We start from the raw sequence: 14284 nt of genomic DNA, 5'->3' as shown, positions 1-14284 counted from the left end.
TGACACATAAAATATGCAACACTTTGCAGAATTTTAAAGTATTGTGCGCACCATTTTTATTTTGTTGCAAAATTTTTAATTTTTTTGGCCCAGAATTCCACCAGGAGTAATCGCTGAAGGGGTTGGTTGTCTTTATTTTATTTTTATTTTTTTAGGGAAAAAATCCAAGACAAGCATGAGCACTATAACAAAAGATGTAGATGATTTTAGAGGTCATTTCAGAGTCCAGTGGAGGGCGTATTTGTTTGAAAATATTTGTCTTTGTTGTATGCTGAATGAAAACATAGCCACTGAAGAAGACTTGAATCATTCTGTCAAAAATAAGGAACTTTTGTGACTTCTGTAGAAGACTTGTTCATGATCCAAGCTTTGTAAGAAACAACAATTCTTAAAGAAAAAAGTGCATAGGAGCGTTGATGTTTGTAATGTTTGAAAAAGGTAAAATACTGTTCAGTGATCAGACCCATTATCTCACTGAATGGAATTTATAGACTATCCCTTATAACAAAGATCTTAGAATTTTGCTCTTGTGATAAATGCAATACCTTAGAAGCTTCAAGTGCATTGTTATCAAAGTGTTGTGTATATAATATGATTATGCAGCCAAGATTTTTGTGGCTGCATAAATTGTTGAATGATTGCCCTTTGTTTTGAATTTGCCATGTAATTGTACTCCAGAATCTACATTTTCTTTTTTTTTAAGGCACTTGCTTCATCCATATCAATGGATTGTTAACACTGATGCTCAAGGATACTACTTTAAATGATGCCAACTTCAACAAATATTTCACTCCTAGTCATTTAGCGGAAACATCAGAGTAATACTCTTTTCCATCGTTGTTGATGTAGTGGCAGATTTTCTGGCAGGGTGCAGAGGAGAAAACCTAATAGCTGCCCTCCCCCGACACTTCCAGATTTGAAGTCCCCTCTGTCCCTGCCCAAAAGGGGCAGTGTAAAGGGGATCTCCTCAATTCACCCAGGAGCCAAAAATTCAGAACCAGCTCCCCCAGTTTTCTGAGTCCAGGTATCAAAAGACTAAACTGCCCCCCCTACCCCTCTCATAAAGTCTCAGCTTTCCTCCAACAACTTCTGTGATGCAGTTATTTGTCAATACTGGTATTGAAAACCAAAGATTTGGACCAATATAAAATATATTGATTTTGCTATCAAAATGACTGAATAAGAGATACTGTAGTGATTATTCTGTACTGGGGGCACTGAGGGGAAGAAGATTTGGAGCAGGAGATGGGGGAGTGCTTCATTATTTAGGCCTACTGTGCCTCATAGGACACAAGACCTCTATTATTATCTATACAAAGCTGTCAGTCTTTCTATAGTGATGCTTTGTTTCATTTGACTGCTTCTGGCCTTTTTTGAAAGAACTGATATTAGTATTTGAAATTCTAAGCATCGAGGCCATTTATTACCTTAGAAATACAGATGTCTCTCAACCCAGTCTTTCTAGTTTTGTCCAAGGATGCTGGTTCTGCCTTTTTTTTTTTTTTAAACCCCTCAACATAAAAAAGTTACAGGGCAGTTTTTGAGCAACATTTCCTGGATTTCATTCAGATTATGGAATGTATTTTACACTCTGCTTCTGTAAGCGCATCAGTAGGCCTTGAGCGGAGAGTGCAGAACATAGGTAGTGCTGCCCACACACAGAAAGCAGGATCCGTGTGGTGGAGGAGCCACGGAGAATGGTGGTTTCTTTTCTCCAACCCTGCAGGATGTTCGTATGTTCATGCTGACCTTGTCAGCAATATCTAAACCACCTTCCCCACCTCCAATGCTGTATGCCTCTCCCTATTTGAGGGGATTTGGGTCCCCGTCAGCATGGTTCCTATGGCTCTGTTACAGTACTGAAAGAGCAGAGAGGGCTACGTATCATGCAGAGGAACAAGGCATGTGTAGATAGAGTTGAGCTCCCTAGTTTCCCTTGTCTCTACATGGATCCTGGAGGAAAGTGCTAGTTTTGCAGCCAGATCTTCTGTTTCTTCCTCAGGTAAGCGTGTCCCCAATACAAGATTAACCAGGTTGTTACCTTTAACATATCTCAATACCTAGTCCTAGATCATTGATCTTCCCCAGTGGAAGCCAGGTACAGGCCGGGGTGGTTTTAATATTTGTTTGTAAGGATGTATTGACTTTAGGTCATTTAAAACTACTGTATAAACCTTTACTCAGCTGTTAAATGTCTCCTTAGCATTCCTGTGAACGTGAATGATTATTTTTCTTCCTAAAATTTCTCATTTCTCTTACTGGATTTAGACTATTGCAAGCCTGGGGCTTGCAGGAGGGAGCCTATTTCAGAGCTGAGGACCTCTCACAAAGAGTGCTCTATCACTGGTCCCATTTCTTTTAAATCAAGAGGGATACAGCACAAATGCCTCTGCTGATCACATCCAGACAGTATGGCAGGTGGAGAGAGGCAGCCTCTCAAGTTGCAGGGTCCCAAGCCTTTGTAGATCAAAATAAACACTACATTCAGTCTAGAAGCTAGTAGGCAGCTACAGCAGATCATGGTGCGCTGGTGACATGCACCTCCATTTAATAGGCAATCTGTGGCATTCTGCAGCTGTTTAAATTTCTGGATTGACCCAAAGTATAGCCCTAAGTCTGGAGGGGACAAAGGCACAGATCCTGGTGGCAAGGGCCACACCTGAAAGAAATGGCTGCAATCTCTGTCCAGGTACAAACAGTACAGAGTGTTCCTGAACACTGCTGCTATATGATTATCCAGCACAACCTCCAGGCTGCGGACAGGAGTAACAAATGTTCCTGGCTTTTATGAAGCCAAATTTTATTTTGTCTGTTAGTAAACAGAAAAACACCTTGTTTTAGCGAAAACAGAAAGTATATGATCTCAGTAGTGGAGCAGGTTTCTAGTGGGCACATTTGTCGAGACTGCTAAGCGAAAAGCATGGCTGTATTTATCAATATTGTTGTTGCAATAAAGGGTTTGTTTATTGGTGGAAGTGGCTGACTGAACTTTGACTCTAGCACAGTGGTTCTCAAACTTTTGTACTGGTGACCCCTTTCACATAGCAAGCCTCTGAGTGCGAGCCCTCCTTACAAATTAAAAACACTTTTTTATATATTTAACACCATTATAAATGCTGGAGGCAAAGCAGGGCTTGGGGTGGAAGTTGACAAATTGTGCTCCCCCATGTAATAACCTCGTGAGCCTGTGAGGGGTCCCGACCCCCAGTTTGAGAACCCCTTCTCTAGCACAGATTGAGGCCCCATTGACTCTAAGCATTTACCTCATTGCAAGTGTTTGTTTAGGTCACTATGAATAAACATAAACACATATTTGTGCATGTTGCCCTTCTCCTGGCTCAGCGATATGTTACCTTACTTTGGAAGTCTGAATATCCTTCCACTAGGCATAGATGGCTAAAGGAAATGTAAACAGTCTTTCTTTGGAGAGGCAATTTGGAGGAGAGGAGAAGGATTTTGGACCAATCAGTAGGTTTGTACAGATGTGAGTAAAGATAGAATTTGGTCCTTTGTAATTTTACTTGCTGTATTAAAAGGAATTCTCCCTCCCTTTATTAAAACAAACAGAACCATTCAGATTTTTTGAGCCATTAATTCCTTTTATTTTTTTAACTCGGTCTGTTAGCCCTTTTTCTGCTCAGAGTTAACTCAACCATATTGTTATAAGCCCAAATTGTTACATACCTGTTTTTTTGAACTTGTATTTCTGTTGTTGTTGCTGTACCTGTTGTGTGTGTCAGAGAAAATCCCAAAGAAGCACCTTTTTATGCATGTTAACTTGGAGATTATTTGTTTCTTCAAATGGATTACTCAACTGTTATACTGAACAGAATTTTCATCTTCTACGTGTTTTTTACAAGCATTGATTAGTCTTCGCAACATCCTATGAAAGTGGAGATAAATATTACCACCCCAATTCCCTGGATCGGATACTGAAGTTCACAAAGGTTAAATTACTTATCTAAGGCCACAGAGGGAATAAATGCTAGAGGTAATCTTAGAAGTCAGGGATTTCTGGTTCCCACTTGTGTTTGGACCATGGCCCTTTCAACAAAATATTTGATGCCTTATACTACATTACGCAACCTATATTATGTGTGTTAACTGTAACCAGTCAAAAAGTAGTGGTACTAAATTCCCTGTGTGTATCCCATTGAAACTAATAGCTGCCTGTGGATAGCCATAAGGTATCTGTTACCTTTGACAGCCAGTATGCTTTATTTTTAAAATGATCCGTTTGGGAGAATTTTTTGGATACTAATTTGGTACAATGAAACACACTTCTAATACCAACCATCCTAAGGGTATGTCTACACTACGGAATAAGGTCGAATGTATAGCAGTCGGTTTTTTAGAAATCGTTTTTATATATTCGAGTGTGTGTGTCCCCACACAAAATGCTCTAAGTGCATTCAGTGCATTAACTCGGCGGAGTGCTTCCACAGTACCGAGGCTAGTGTCGACTTCTGGAGCGTTGCACTGTGGGTAGCTATCCCACAGTTCCCGCAGTCTCCGCCGCCCATTGGAATTCTGGGTTGAGATCCCAATGCCTAATGGGGCAAAAACATTGTCGCGGGTGGTTCTGGGTACATGTCATCAGGCCCTCCCTCCCCCCATGAAAGCAACGGCAGACAATCATTTTGTGCCTTTTTTCCTGAGTTACCTGTGCAGACGCCATACCATGGCAAGCATGGAGCCCGCTCAGCTCACTGTCACCGTACGTCTCCTGGGTGCTGGCAGATGCGGTACTGCATTGCTACACAGCAGCAGCTCATTGCCTTGTGGCAGCAGACAGTGCAATAGGCCTGAAAACCATCCTCCTCATGTCCGAGGTGCCGCCTCGGTAAGGTCTGTCAGGAGCGCCTGGGCAGACCTGGGCGCAGGGACTAAAATACGAGTGACTCGACCAGGTCATTCTCTTTAGTCCTGCCAGCAGTCGTATTGCACCGTCTTCTGGCGAGCAGCCAGGAGATGAGGATGGCTAGTAGTCCTATTGCACCATTTTATGGCGAGTAGGCAAGAGATGAGGATGGCTGGCAGTCCTATTTCACTGTCTTCTGCCGAGCAGCCAGGAGATGAGTATGGCTAGCAGTCCTACTGCACTGTCTGCTGCCAGCCAAAGATGTAAAAGATAGATGGAGTGGATCAAAACAAGAAATACACCAGATTTGTTTTATATTCATTTGCTCCCCCCTCTCTTCCTCCCTCTGTGAAATCAACGGCCGACAATCATTTTGGTGAGGTCTGTCAGGGGCACCTTGAAAAGTTTAATGGAGATTCAGTCCTGCCTGGAATACCAGGGGGAGGGATAGCTCAGTGGGTTGACCATTGGCCTGCTAAACCCAGGCTTTTGAGTTCAATCCTTGAGGGGGCTATTCTGTGTGACAGTTGTTTTTGTTTCTCCTTGATGTAAAGCCACCCCCTTTGTTGATTTTAATTCCCTGTAAGCCAACCCTGTAAGCCATGTCGTCAGTCTCCCCTCCCTCCGTCAGAGCAATGGCAGACAATCATTCCGCGCCTTTTTTCCATGCAGACGCCATACCACGGCAAGCATGGAGCCTGCTCAGATCACTTTGGCAATGAGGAGCACATTAAAGACCACACACATTATCCAGCAATATATGCAGCACCAGCATCTGCCAAATCGAAACCGGGCGAGTAGGCGACGTCAGCACGGTGACGAGAGTGATCAGGACATGGATACAGACTTCTCTCAAAGCATGGGCCCTGGCAATGAGGGCATCATAGTGCTAATGGGGCAGGTTCATGTGGTGGAACGCCGATTCTGGGCCCGGGAAACAAGCACAGACTGGTGGGACCGCATAGTCTTGCAGGTCTGGGACGATTCCCAGTGGCTGCGAAACTTTTGCATGCATAAGGACACTTTCATGGAACTTTGACTTGCTTTCCCCTACCTGAAGTGCCAGAAAACCAAGATGAGAGCAGCCCTCACAGTTGAGAAGCAAGTGGCAATAGCCCTCTGGAAGCTTGCAATGCCAGACAGCTACCGGTCAGTCGGGAATCAATTTGGAGTGGGCAAATCTACTGTGGGGGCTGCTGTGATGCAAGTAGCCAACGCAATCAAAGATCTGCTGATATCAAGGGTAGTGACCCTGGGAAATGTGCAGGTCATAGTGGATGGCTTTGCTGTAATGGGATTCCCTAACTGTGGTGGGGCCATAGATGGAACCCACATCCCTATCTTGGCACTGGAGCACCAAACCGGCGAGTACATAAACCGCAAGGGGTACTTTTCGATAGTGCTGCAAGCACTGATGGATTACAAGGGACGTTTCACCAACATCAACGTGGGATGGCCGAGAAGGGTACATGACGCTCGCATCTTTAGGAACTCTGGTCTGTTTCAAAAGCTGCAAAAAGGAACTTACTTCCCAGACCAGAAAATAACCATTGGGCATGTTGAAATGCCTATAGTTATCCTTGGGGACCCAGCCTATCCCTTAATGTCATGGCTCATGAAGCCGTACACAGGCACCCCGGACAGTAGTTAGGAGCTGTTCAACTACAGGCTGAGCAAGTGGAGAATGGTGGTAGAATGTGCATTTGGATGTTTAAAAGCGTGCTGGCGCAGTTTACTGGCTGGGTTAGACCTCACCAAAACCAATATTCCCACTGTTATTACTGCTTGCTGTGCGCACCACAATATCCGTGAGAGTAAGGGGGAGATGTTTATGGCGGGGTGGGAGGTTGAGGAAATCGCCTGACAGCTGGTTACATGCAGCCAGACACCAGGGCTGTTAGAAGAGCACAGGAGGGCATGGTGCGCATCAGAGAAGCTTTGAAAACCAGTTTCATGACTGGCCAGGCTACGGTGTGAAAGTTCTGTTTGTTTCTCCTTGATAAACCCCTCCCACCCTTGGTTCACTCTACTTCCCTATAAGCTAACCACCCTCCCCGCCTCCCTTCAATCACCGCTTGCAGAGGCAATAAAGTCATTGTTGCTTCACAGTCATGTATTCTTTATTAATTCATCACATAGGTAGGGGGATAACTGCCAAGGTAGCCCGGGAGGGGTGCTGGAGGAGGGAAGCACCAGGTGAGTTGGTGGAGGAGGGAAGGACAAGGCCACCCAGCACTTTAAAACTTATTGAATGCCAGCGTTCTGTTTCTTGGGCAATCCTCTGGGGTGGAGTGGCTGGGTGGCCAGAGGCCCCCCACCACGTTCTTGGGCATCTGGGTGAGGAGACTATGGAACTTGGGGAGGAAGGCGGTTGGTTACACAGGGGCTGTAGCGGCGGTCTGTGCTGCTGCCTTTCCTGCAGCTCAACCATACACTGGAGTATATTGGTTTGATCCTCCAGCAGCCTCAGCATTGAATCCTGCCCCCTCTCATCACGCTGCTGCCACCTTTCAGCTTCAGCCCTCTCTTCAGCCCGCCACCTCTCCTCCCGGTCATTTTGTGCTTTCCTGCACTCTGACATTGTCTGCCTCCACACATTCGTCTGTGCTCTGTCAGTGTGGGAGGACAGCATGAGCTCAGAGAACATTTCATCGCGAGTGCGTTTTTTTCACTTTCTAATCTTTGCTAGCCTCTGGGAAGGAGAAGATCCTTGAAACACATGCAGCTGGTGGAGAAATAAAAAAGGACAGTGGTATTTAAAAAGACACATTTTATAGAACAATGGGTACACTCTTTCTCGGTAAACCTTGCTGTTAACATTACATACATAGCACATGTGCTTTCATTACAAGGTCGCGTTCTGCCTCCCCCCACCACGTGGCTAACCCCTCCCCATGGCTAACAGCGGGGAACATTTCTGTTCAGCCACAGGCAAACAGCCCAGCAGGAAGAGGCACCTGCTTCGGGTCCCTGTTATGCTCTCTGTCCTTCATGCCCTGGGAGATTTTGACAAATGTTTTGGCATTTTGAAAACTGGAACGGAGTTCTGATAGCACGGATTCCTCTCCCCATACAGCGATCAGATCCCGTACCTCCCGTTTGGTCCGTGCTGGAGCTCTTTTGCGATTCTGGGACTCCATCATGGTCACCTCTGCTGATGAGCTCTGCAGTCACCTGCAGCTTGCCATGCTGGCCAAACAGGAAATGAGATTCAAAAGTTCTCGGGCCTTTTCCTGTCTACCTGGTCAGTGCATCTGAGTTGAGAGTGCTGTCCAGAGCGGTCACAATGGAGCCCTCTGGGATAGCTCCCGGATGCTAATACTGTCGAATTGCATCCCCAGTACCCCAATTTCGACCCAGCAAGGCCAATTTCAGCGCTAATCCCCTCGTCAGGGGTGGAGTAAAGAAATCGGTTTTAAGAGCCCTTTAAGTCGAAAAAAGAGCTTTGTGTGGACGGGTGCAGAGCTAAATCGATTTAATGCTGCTAAATTCGACCTCAACTCCTAGTGTAGACCAGGGCTAAGAGTAGGCCTTGCTGCCTGTCCGCTCTTTATTTAAAATTATTCCAGTCCAGATGTCCTAATGAGTGTCATGAGTTGTGTAATTCTTTTATAATTCTTTCACATTCTCCAGGGGGGAACTTTATTTATTAGGATGAGCATAGAATAAATACCTAGGAAGCCAGAGAAAGGAGTGTTGTGAAACATTTGCTCGTGTGACTATCTCATGTTTTTTTTCTTATGGTATAGTCTACAAACATTAGCGTTAAAGCAAGTCTCACTGCCTTCACTCTATGCTATTATCTTCTAAATATCTTGACTCTGACTTTACAGTGCTGTTTATAGAATTTAATAAAGCAAATGTAATAATGCTGCCTGTGCTTTAATGCACAATCTCAATTGAGTTGACCAGAAGATAAATAGGAACAGGAATGACAGTGTGTTCCTGCAGATTGTTTTTAATAAGCATGTTATTTAGTTGATCAGCCCGTTGCAGTAATGCCTCCTATCCTAGTCTACCAGACAAATGTATTAATGCTCCCCCCCACCCCCATTTCTCTGAGAACATTGATTCCCTGCAGACATATCTCTATTAAACCTCTAGAAAGTCACAACTTCCAAATTAGATTAAGTAGCAGGAATGGTACTAGAAGAATAATCAAAGAAAATTGAGTGCATTATTGAATTTATGCCACATTGTCTCACGAAGAGATGGGAGTTGTGTGGTAGTGGTAACTTTTGTCCTTACTGTACTAAGAAAGCTGTGGCCCTACTGTCAAACCGAATTGTCTACAATGCATCAGGAAAACATGCATCTTTTCTCTTATCTAACCACGCATCTACTGAGGTTTCACAAATTAAAAAGTCAACTTTAATACTAAGTCTTGCAATTAAGAAAAAGCATTTTTCATTATTTACTGTTTTTCTGTACACACCCATGCACTTACACTCTTACAGATAATTTTAAAAAAAAGAGTGCCTGGCTTTGGATTGTAAGCAAGACTCACTTGTCTTGCCAGCAGTTGCAAAATGCAAACGTTCTTTTTAAAGTGACCTGTTTCTCATTTTGATCTGACATATTAAAAAGCATATAATTAATGGTTGACATTAGTAATTAACATTAACTTTATGGTGCTTAATATGCCATCATTCATCCATCAAATAACCGGTATGCATAATGTCTTGCAAAAAGGTTTTAATTACACAAAATGATCCTTCAGTTCTCAGACTATACAGTTTAAAGAAACTGTGAAAGAATCTGTTTTTTTCATTTATTGCATGTTAACGTTGTTTTTGTTTCTCCCTAGGAGTGTGCACGAACGTGTGATCCAGGGACCTCAGCTAGGGAACACGGGCCCAAACACACAACTTCCATTAGTGGCTAAAGAGCACCACCTTGCTGTTGCCAGTGCTCTCTGGAGAAATTTTTTCCCCTTCTTGAAGAGCCAAAGGATATCACAGACACTGCCTCCTCCACAGCTTGCAGATACAGCTGCAGGTCAGCACTGATGCTCCTTTTCTCTGTTGCCTCCTTTGCTATTTCCCTGAATGCAAACTTTTCTCCATTTTAAGGTTTTGGCATATTCCTGCTCATGTTTAGTAGCTCAAATCTACGCAAATGTAGAGACTAGGCTCTGTGATAATGGTGCTAAATATTTTGACAACAAAAAAAATGAAGTGCTGGCTCTGTCAATAGGATACAGATCTATAATACTGGAGTGGTTTGAATCTATAGGACTCTTTGATTTTTTGCATCATTGACAGCTTAAATTATATTTGTAATGTTTGCTGTAATCTAAATAAGGATAATGATTTATGGTTCATTACATTATACCTAAAATCTATTCTATAGCTTCACATGAAAGTTTTCTCTCATCTTGTTTTTTTCAGTATGCTAATGGTTTAACATAATTTACATTTTGGTATCATGTTTTGACATCTATGCAGATATTTTTTAAAAGGTAAATTTCATTATCACTTTTTGTAGCATTTTTACTTTCAGATGCATTCTGACATTACATTGGACTGTTCTGATCGGTCATTTTGTATTGGAAGCTGTTACGTTGCTAGAATTTTACCTTGCAAATACCACTCCGAATCCAGACAGATGGATAGTGTGTCAGTGAATAGTAAGAATGCTGGATCAGATCCTTGGCTTCGGTGGAGCTACGCTGATTTGTGGCAGCTGAGGATCTGGCTCACTGCATTTGGATGCAGTATTATTTTTGCTGAAATGTTAATATAATACTATGTTTCAGTTTGACAGGGGGCTGATCTCTAGCTCTGAGGATGTACTGAATCTGAAAAGGCCAGATCGAAACGGAGTCTTTTTTTTTTTTTTTCCCCCTCATGATGTGAATTAAGAACTATGTTTATAAGCTCTCAGGGACTAGGTCAGTAACAGAAATGCTAAGAGACCCTTGAACTGGAGCAGTTCTGCAATAGTTAAGTGAGATAATGGTAATGAGAGAGACTCTTGTGAAAGGGTAATGCCACCGCTGAGGCATTATAGAAAATGGCAATACAAAACCAAAGCAAGATCCATTCTCCTTCTATTTGAATGAAATAGTGAAAGAACCAACCTCTATTAGGAATCTGCTTAGAGTGCTGAATATAGATACAATTGTGATCTGTGTTATGCACCGTTATAGGGGAGCAATGTGGAGGAATGCAACTTCTTACCCCACTGCGTGGGCTACTTGCATTGAAGGTTGCTACACAAGGGAGAGACAGAAGCCTCCACAGCACTGCTACTCCCCTTCCTATTCAAGTGGGTGGGGAGTGGACATCCAGGGACAGGAAGTGGCAGTTTTAACCATGTTGCCCCCTTCCCCTCTCTCTCAGAGTATACTGGTGTTGGAGTATCATTAAAACAACTAAATATCAAGGCCCCTAAAATGGAATCACCCCTCAAAAATGCATTCACAGGAAAATTTCTAATGAAGTTTCTTTGTAATGAATTACAAATAAATCTGAGCTCTGAATGAAGATATGTGGACATTAAAGAATCCAAATACTGACTTGTAACATTGAAATATAAAATGAAGAACAGTTAATGGTAAGATTAAAAGCTTTGATAGCTATATTTTAATGACTTGTAATTTTGTGCAGAGAATGAGTACAGATAAGGTATCTCTTAAGCCAAGGTTTTGGTGGCATGAGTGTGGTTTTGCCAATTCTTCTTTTACATAGAATTTCTAATCTGCTTAAAATGTTATTGCCAATAGAACAGAATCAACATGTTATGTTGGGAGATCTAAGAAATAGATATACAAACAAGTAATGATAAATAAAAACACAGAAACAAAAAAGACACAGGGCAAGGTGACACAAAACAACATCACCCAGAAACTGCAAAACCAGCAGGAAAAATACCTAAGTTGGGTAACTGAAGCTTGCGCATGCGTAATGTACTGGTTACCTAAAATCCATAAGGTTGATGTGCTAAAAGCCAATTGGATGAAATTAAGGACTCTGTAGTGTAGAAATGTATAAAAGACCAAGCAAACATGGACCCACACTGGAGAAACACCAGACCAGAAACTGAGGAACAGGGCTGAAGGACCAGACCAAGGGATCAGAGGAGGCGACAACGATCGTGGAAGGTGGAGGAACTTCCCAGTGTTCCAGAATGTGGCAACTTGGGCTGTTTACCAATTCTGTCTTGTCTGTTGTTATCTGGATGGCATAAATGTATGTCCAGACACTGAGTGATAATAATTCTTTCTGAAATGGTATAAATAAAAGCAAAAATTGATTAAGCCTAAATTGGGTGGACTTGTGACTCAGTTTCCCAACTTTTACCCCCTGCACTGGCAAACATTGCTGAACCACCATGGTGGGGAAAGTAATCTGTGCTAAGTATGTACCTCTCAGGGTTGGCATGATTACTTCCTTCCCCGGGGTAAACGGTGAACTAAGCACCATATTTTGACTGTGGTTTACAAAAGGTCATTAGCCTATTTCTGTGGTGGCAAAACTACACACTGACCCTTACTGAGGACTTGTAGAAAGATCACAGACCTAGCCCTGTTCCATTAATTCAAATAGCTGCATTTGTATTGCTTCTGAGAATTGACTTATTATGTACTTCAGCTAGTCAAAAATCAGCTTCTGGATACATGTAGTTCAAAGTATGCTGTTAATTTATTAATATGCCGGTTTCTGGGAAGCTGGGAGCTGGTGAGCACCTTACATTTTATCAAAAAATAAAGATCAGTCTTCCAAACCTCCTTTGCTGTTGCCGATTTCATTTACCCTAATAACATATCAGCATTCCATGATATGTCTCCTGCCTGCCTTGAAATGTATTTGTTATCCATAGCATAAAGAATGAGCTATGAGAATCATTTTTTTTTGTTAGTGTTGGATGTAGGTTCCATGGTGGTCCACCAGTATAAAGAGCATGGTTATGTCTCATTAAAAAATTCTGTATGCAGTGTTGTAATAGTTGTGTTGGTTCCAGGATATTAGAGACACAAGATGGGTGAGGTAATATCTTTTATTGGACCAGCTGCTGCTGGTGAGAGAAAAATTGTGACATCTAAATTGTAGCTTGAAAGTTTCTCTCTCACCAACAGCAGTTGGTCCAATAAAAGATATTACCTCACCAACTCTGCGTCTCTAAAAAAAATTCTGTGGCAGGTATTCATTTCTAGATCTGAAGATGTTGTCTTGGCCTACGTGGGATTGTTCAGTTCAAAAGTAACTTTATCATTGCAGTGTTTACACTCCCTCCCTCTGCCCCCAAGGAACTCTCATTTTAAAAAGGTTTATTCTAAACACAGAAAGAAACAATTCTACAGATCCCTTACCTTTCAAAATATAGTTTAATCCTCCAAAGTTCATTCCTGGAGGAAGAAAGTGTTTTAAAAATTGTTATAGGACAAAAAATGTACTCGTGCATGAAAGGGGGAGGAAAAAGGAAATGTATTTTTAAACAGTGTGTATTTGATTGTATCAATCTGCCAAATTTTGGATCTTGTGTGTTGTCATGGATTGTAAGCCCCTCAGGATAGGGACTGCATCTTCATATGCATTTAAGCGATGTCTAGCATGATGGGTTCCCAATCATGATTGTGGCCTGTGGGAGTGACAGAAACATACGTATTAAATAACAACTAACAGCAGACTCTGTTAGTAGAACAGGAATATATTTTAAATATTTTGAGAAACTTAACACTCTGCCCCTCCTTTTTCTCTGTTGAAAATCAGGTTTTACTCTGTTAGCTTTGGACATGCCCTGTACAGCTCCATCAGATCTCCAGCCACAGCCTGTTTTAGCAATGATGCAATCGTTTGGATGGGACGATATGGTGTGTCCCCAGCTGGTATCACGATATCTCAGTCATCTAATACAAAACAGGTGAACAATTTAAACTCCTTGTTCTTTTGGATCCTTTCTAGCACACAAAGTTCCCTCATTTGTTCATTGGTCTAAAAGAAAATGTTATTTTAAAAAGCAGTGCTTCCCTTCAAGTGATCTACTTTCTTTGTTATAGACCTTTTGCAATTCTCTAAGTTCTAGATTCCTTGAATTTATTATGGTTTTGTCCTCCTTTATTTTCTAAAGCTTTTTTCTTATGGCTTTGGATAATGAAAGTTGACAGGTAGACATTTAAATTGCTAAGTTAATTTTTCTTTCATGAAGCAAGTCGCTTTTTTTTCCAAATGGAAAAAGTGTTATCGCTAATTGGTATTGGAAAACTGGGATCTAGACAATAACTCTGTATCAATACTCTTCTGAAGGCCATTACACTGCAACTAAATGAAATGCTTTGACCCACACAGTATTGTACTTTATTTAGTTGCATATTGACTATCCCTCCCCTTTTACTATTGTTACCATCCCTACCATTTAAGAGGTAAAGCAGTAGCACCCATAGCTGAATTTTAATATGTTGAATGTTATGACTTGGTAATT

At 42.1% G+C, this 14284-nt stretch overlaps 1 protein-coding gene across 1 annotated transcript in view; it reads left to right on the top strand.

Moving 5' to 3' along the window:
* MMS22L (MMS22 like, DNA repair protein) overlaps positions 1-14284 on the top strand; it is a 150152-nt gene that overhangs the window by 106104 nt on the left and 29764 nt on the right. Inside the window, exons 15-16 of the mRNA XM_084622589.1 lie at positions 9669-9859; positions 13576-13726. Of these exons, the coding sequence (XP_084478715.1) occupies positions 9669-9859; positions 13576-13726 (342 nt within the window). The remainder of the gene's footprint in view (positions 1-9668; positions 9860-13575; positions 13727-14284) is intronic.

The sequence above is a fragment of the Lepidochelys olivacea genome, assembly GCF_965140295.1.
Source record: "Lepidochelys olivacea isolate rLepOli2 genome assembly, chromosome: 3".
Classification (NCBI taxonomy): Eukaryota; Metazoa; Chordata; order Testudines; family Cheloniidae; genus Lepidochelys; species Lepidochelys olivacea.
This window is presented reverse-complemented; position numbering and strand designations above follow the sequence as displayed.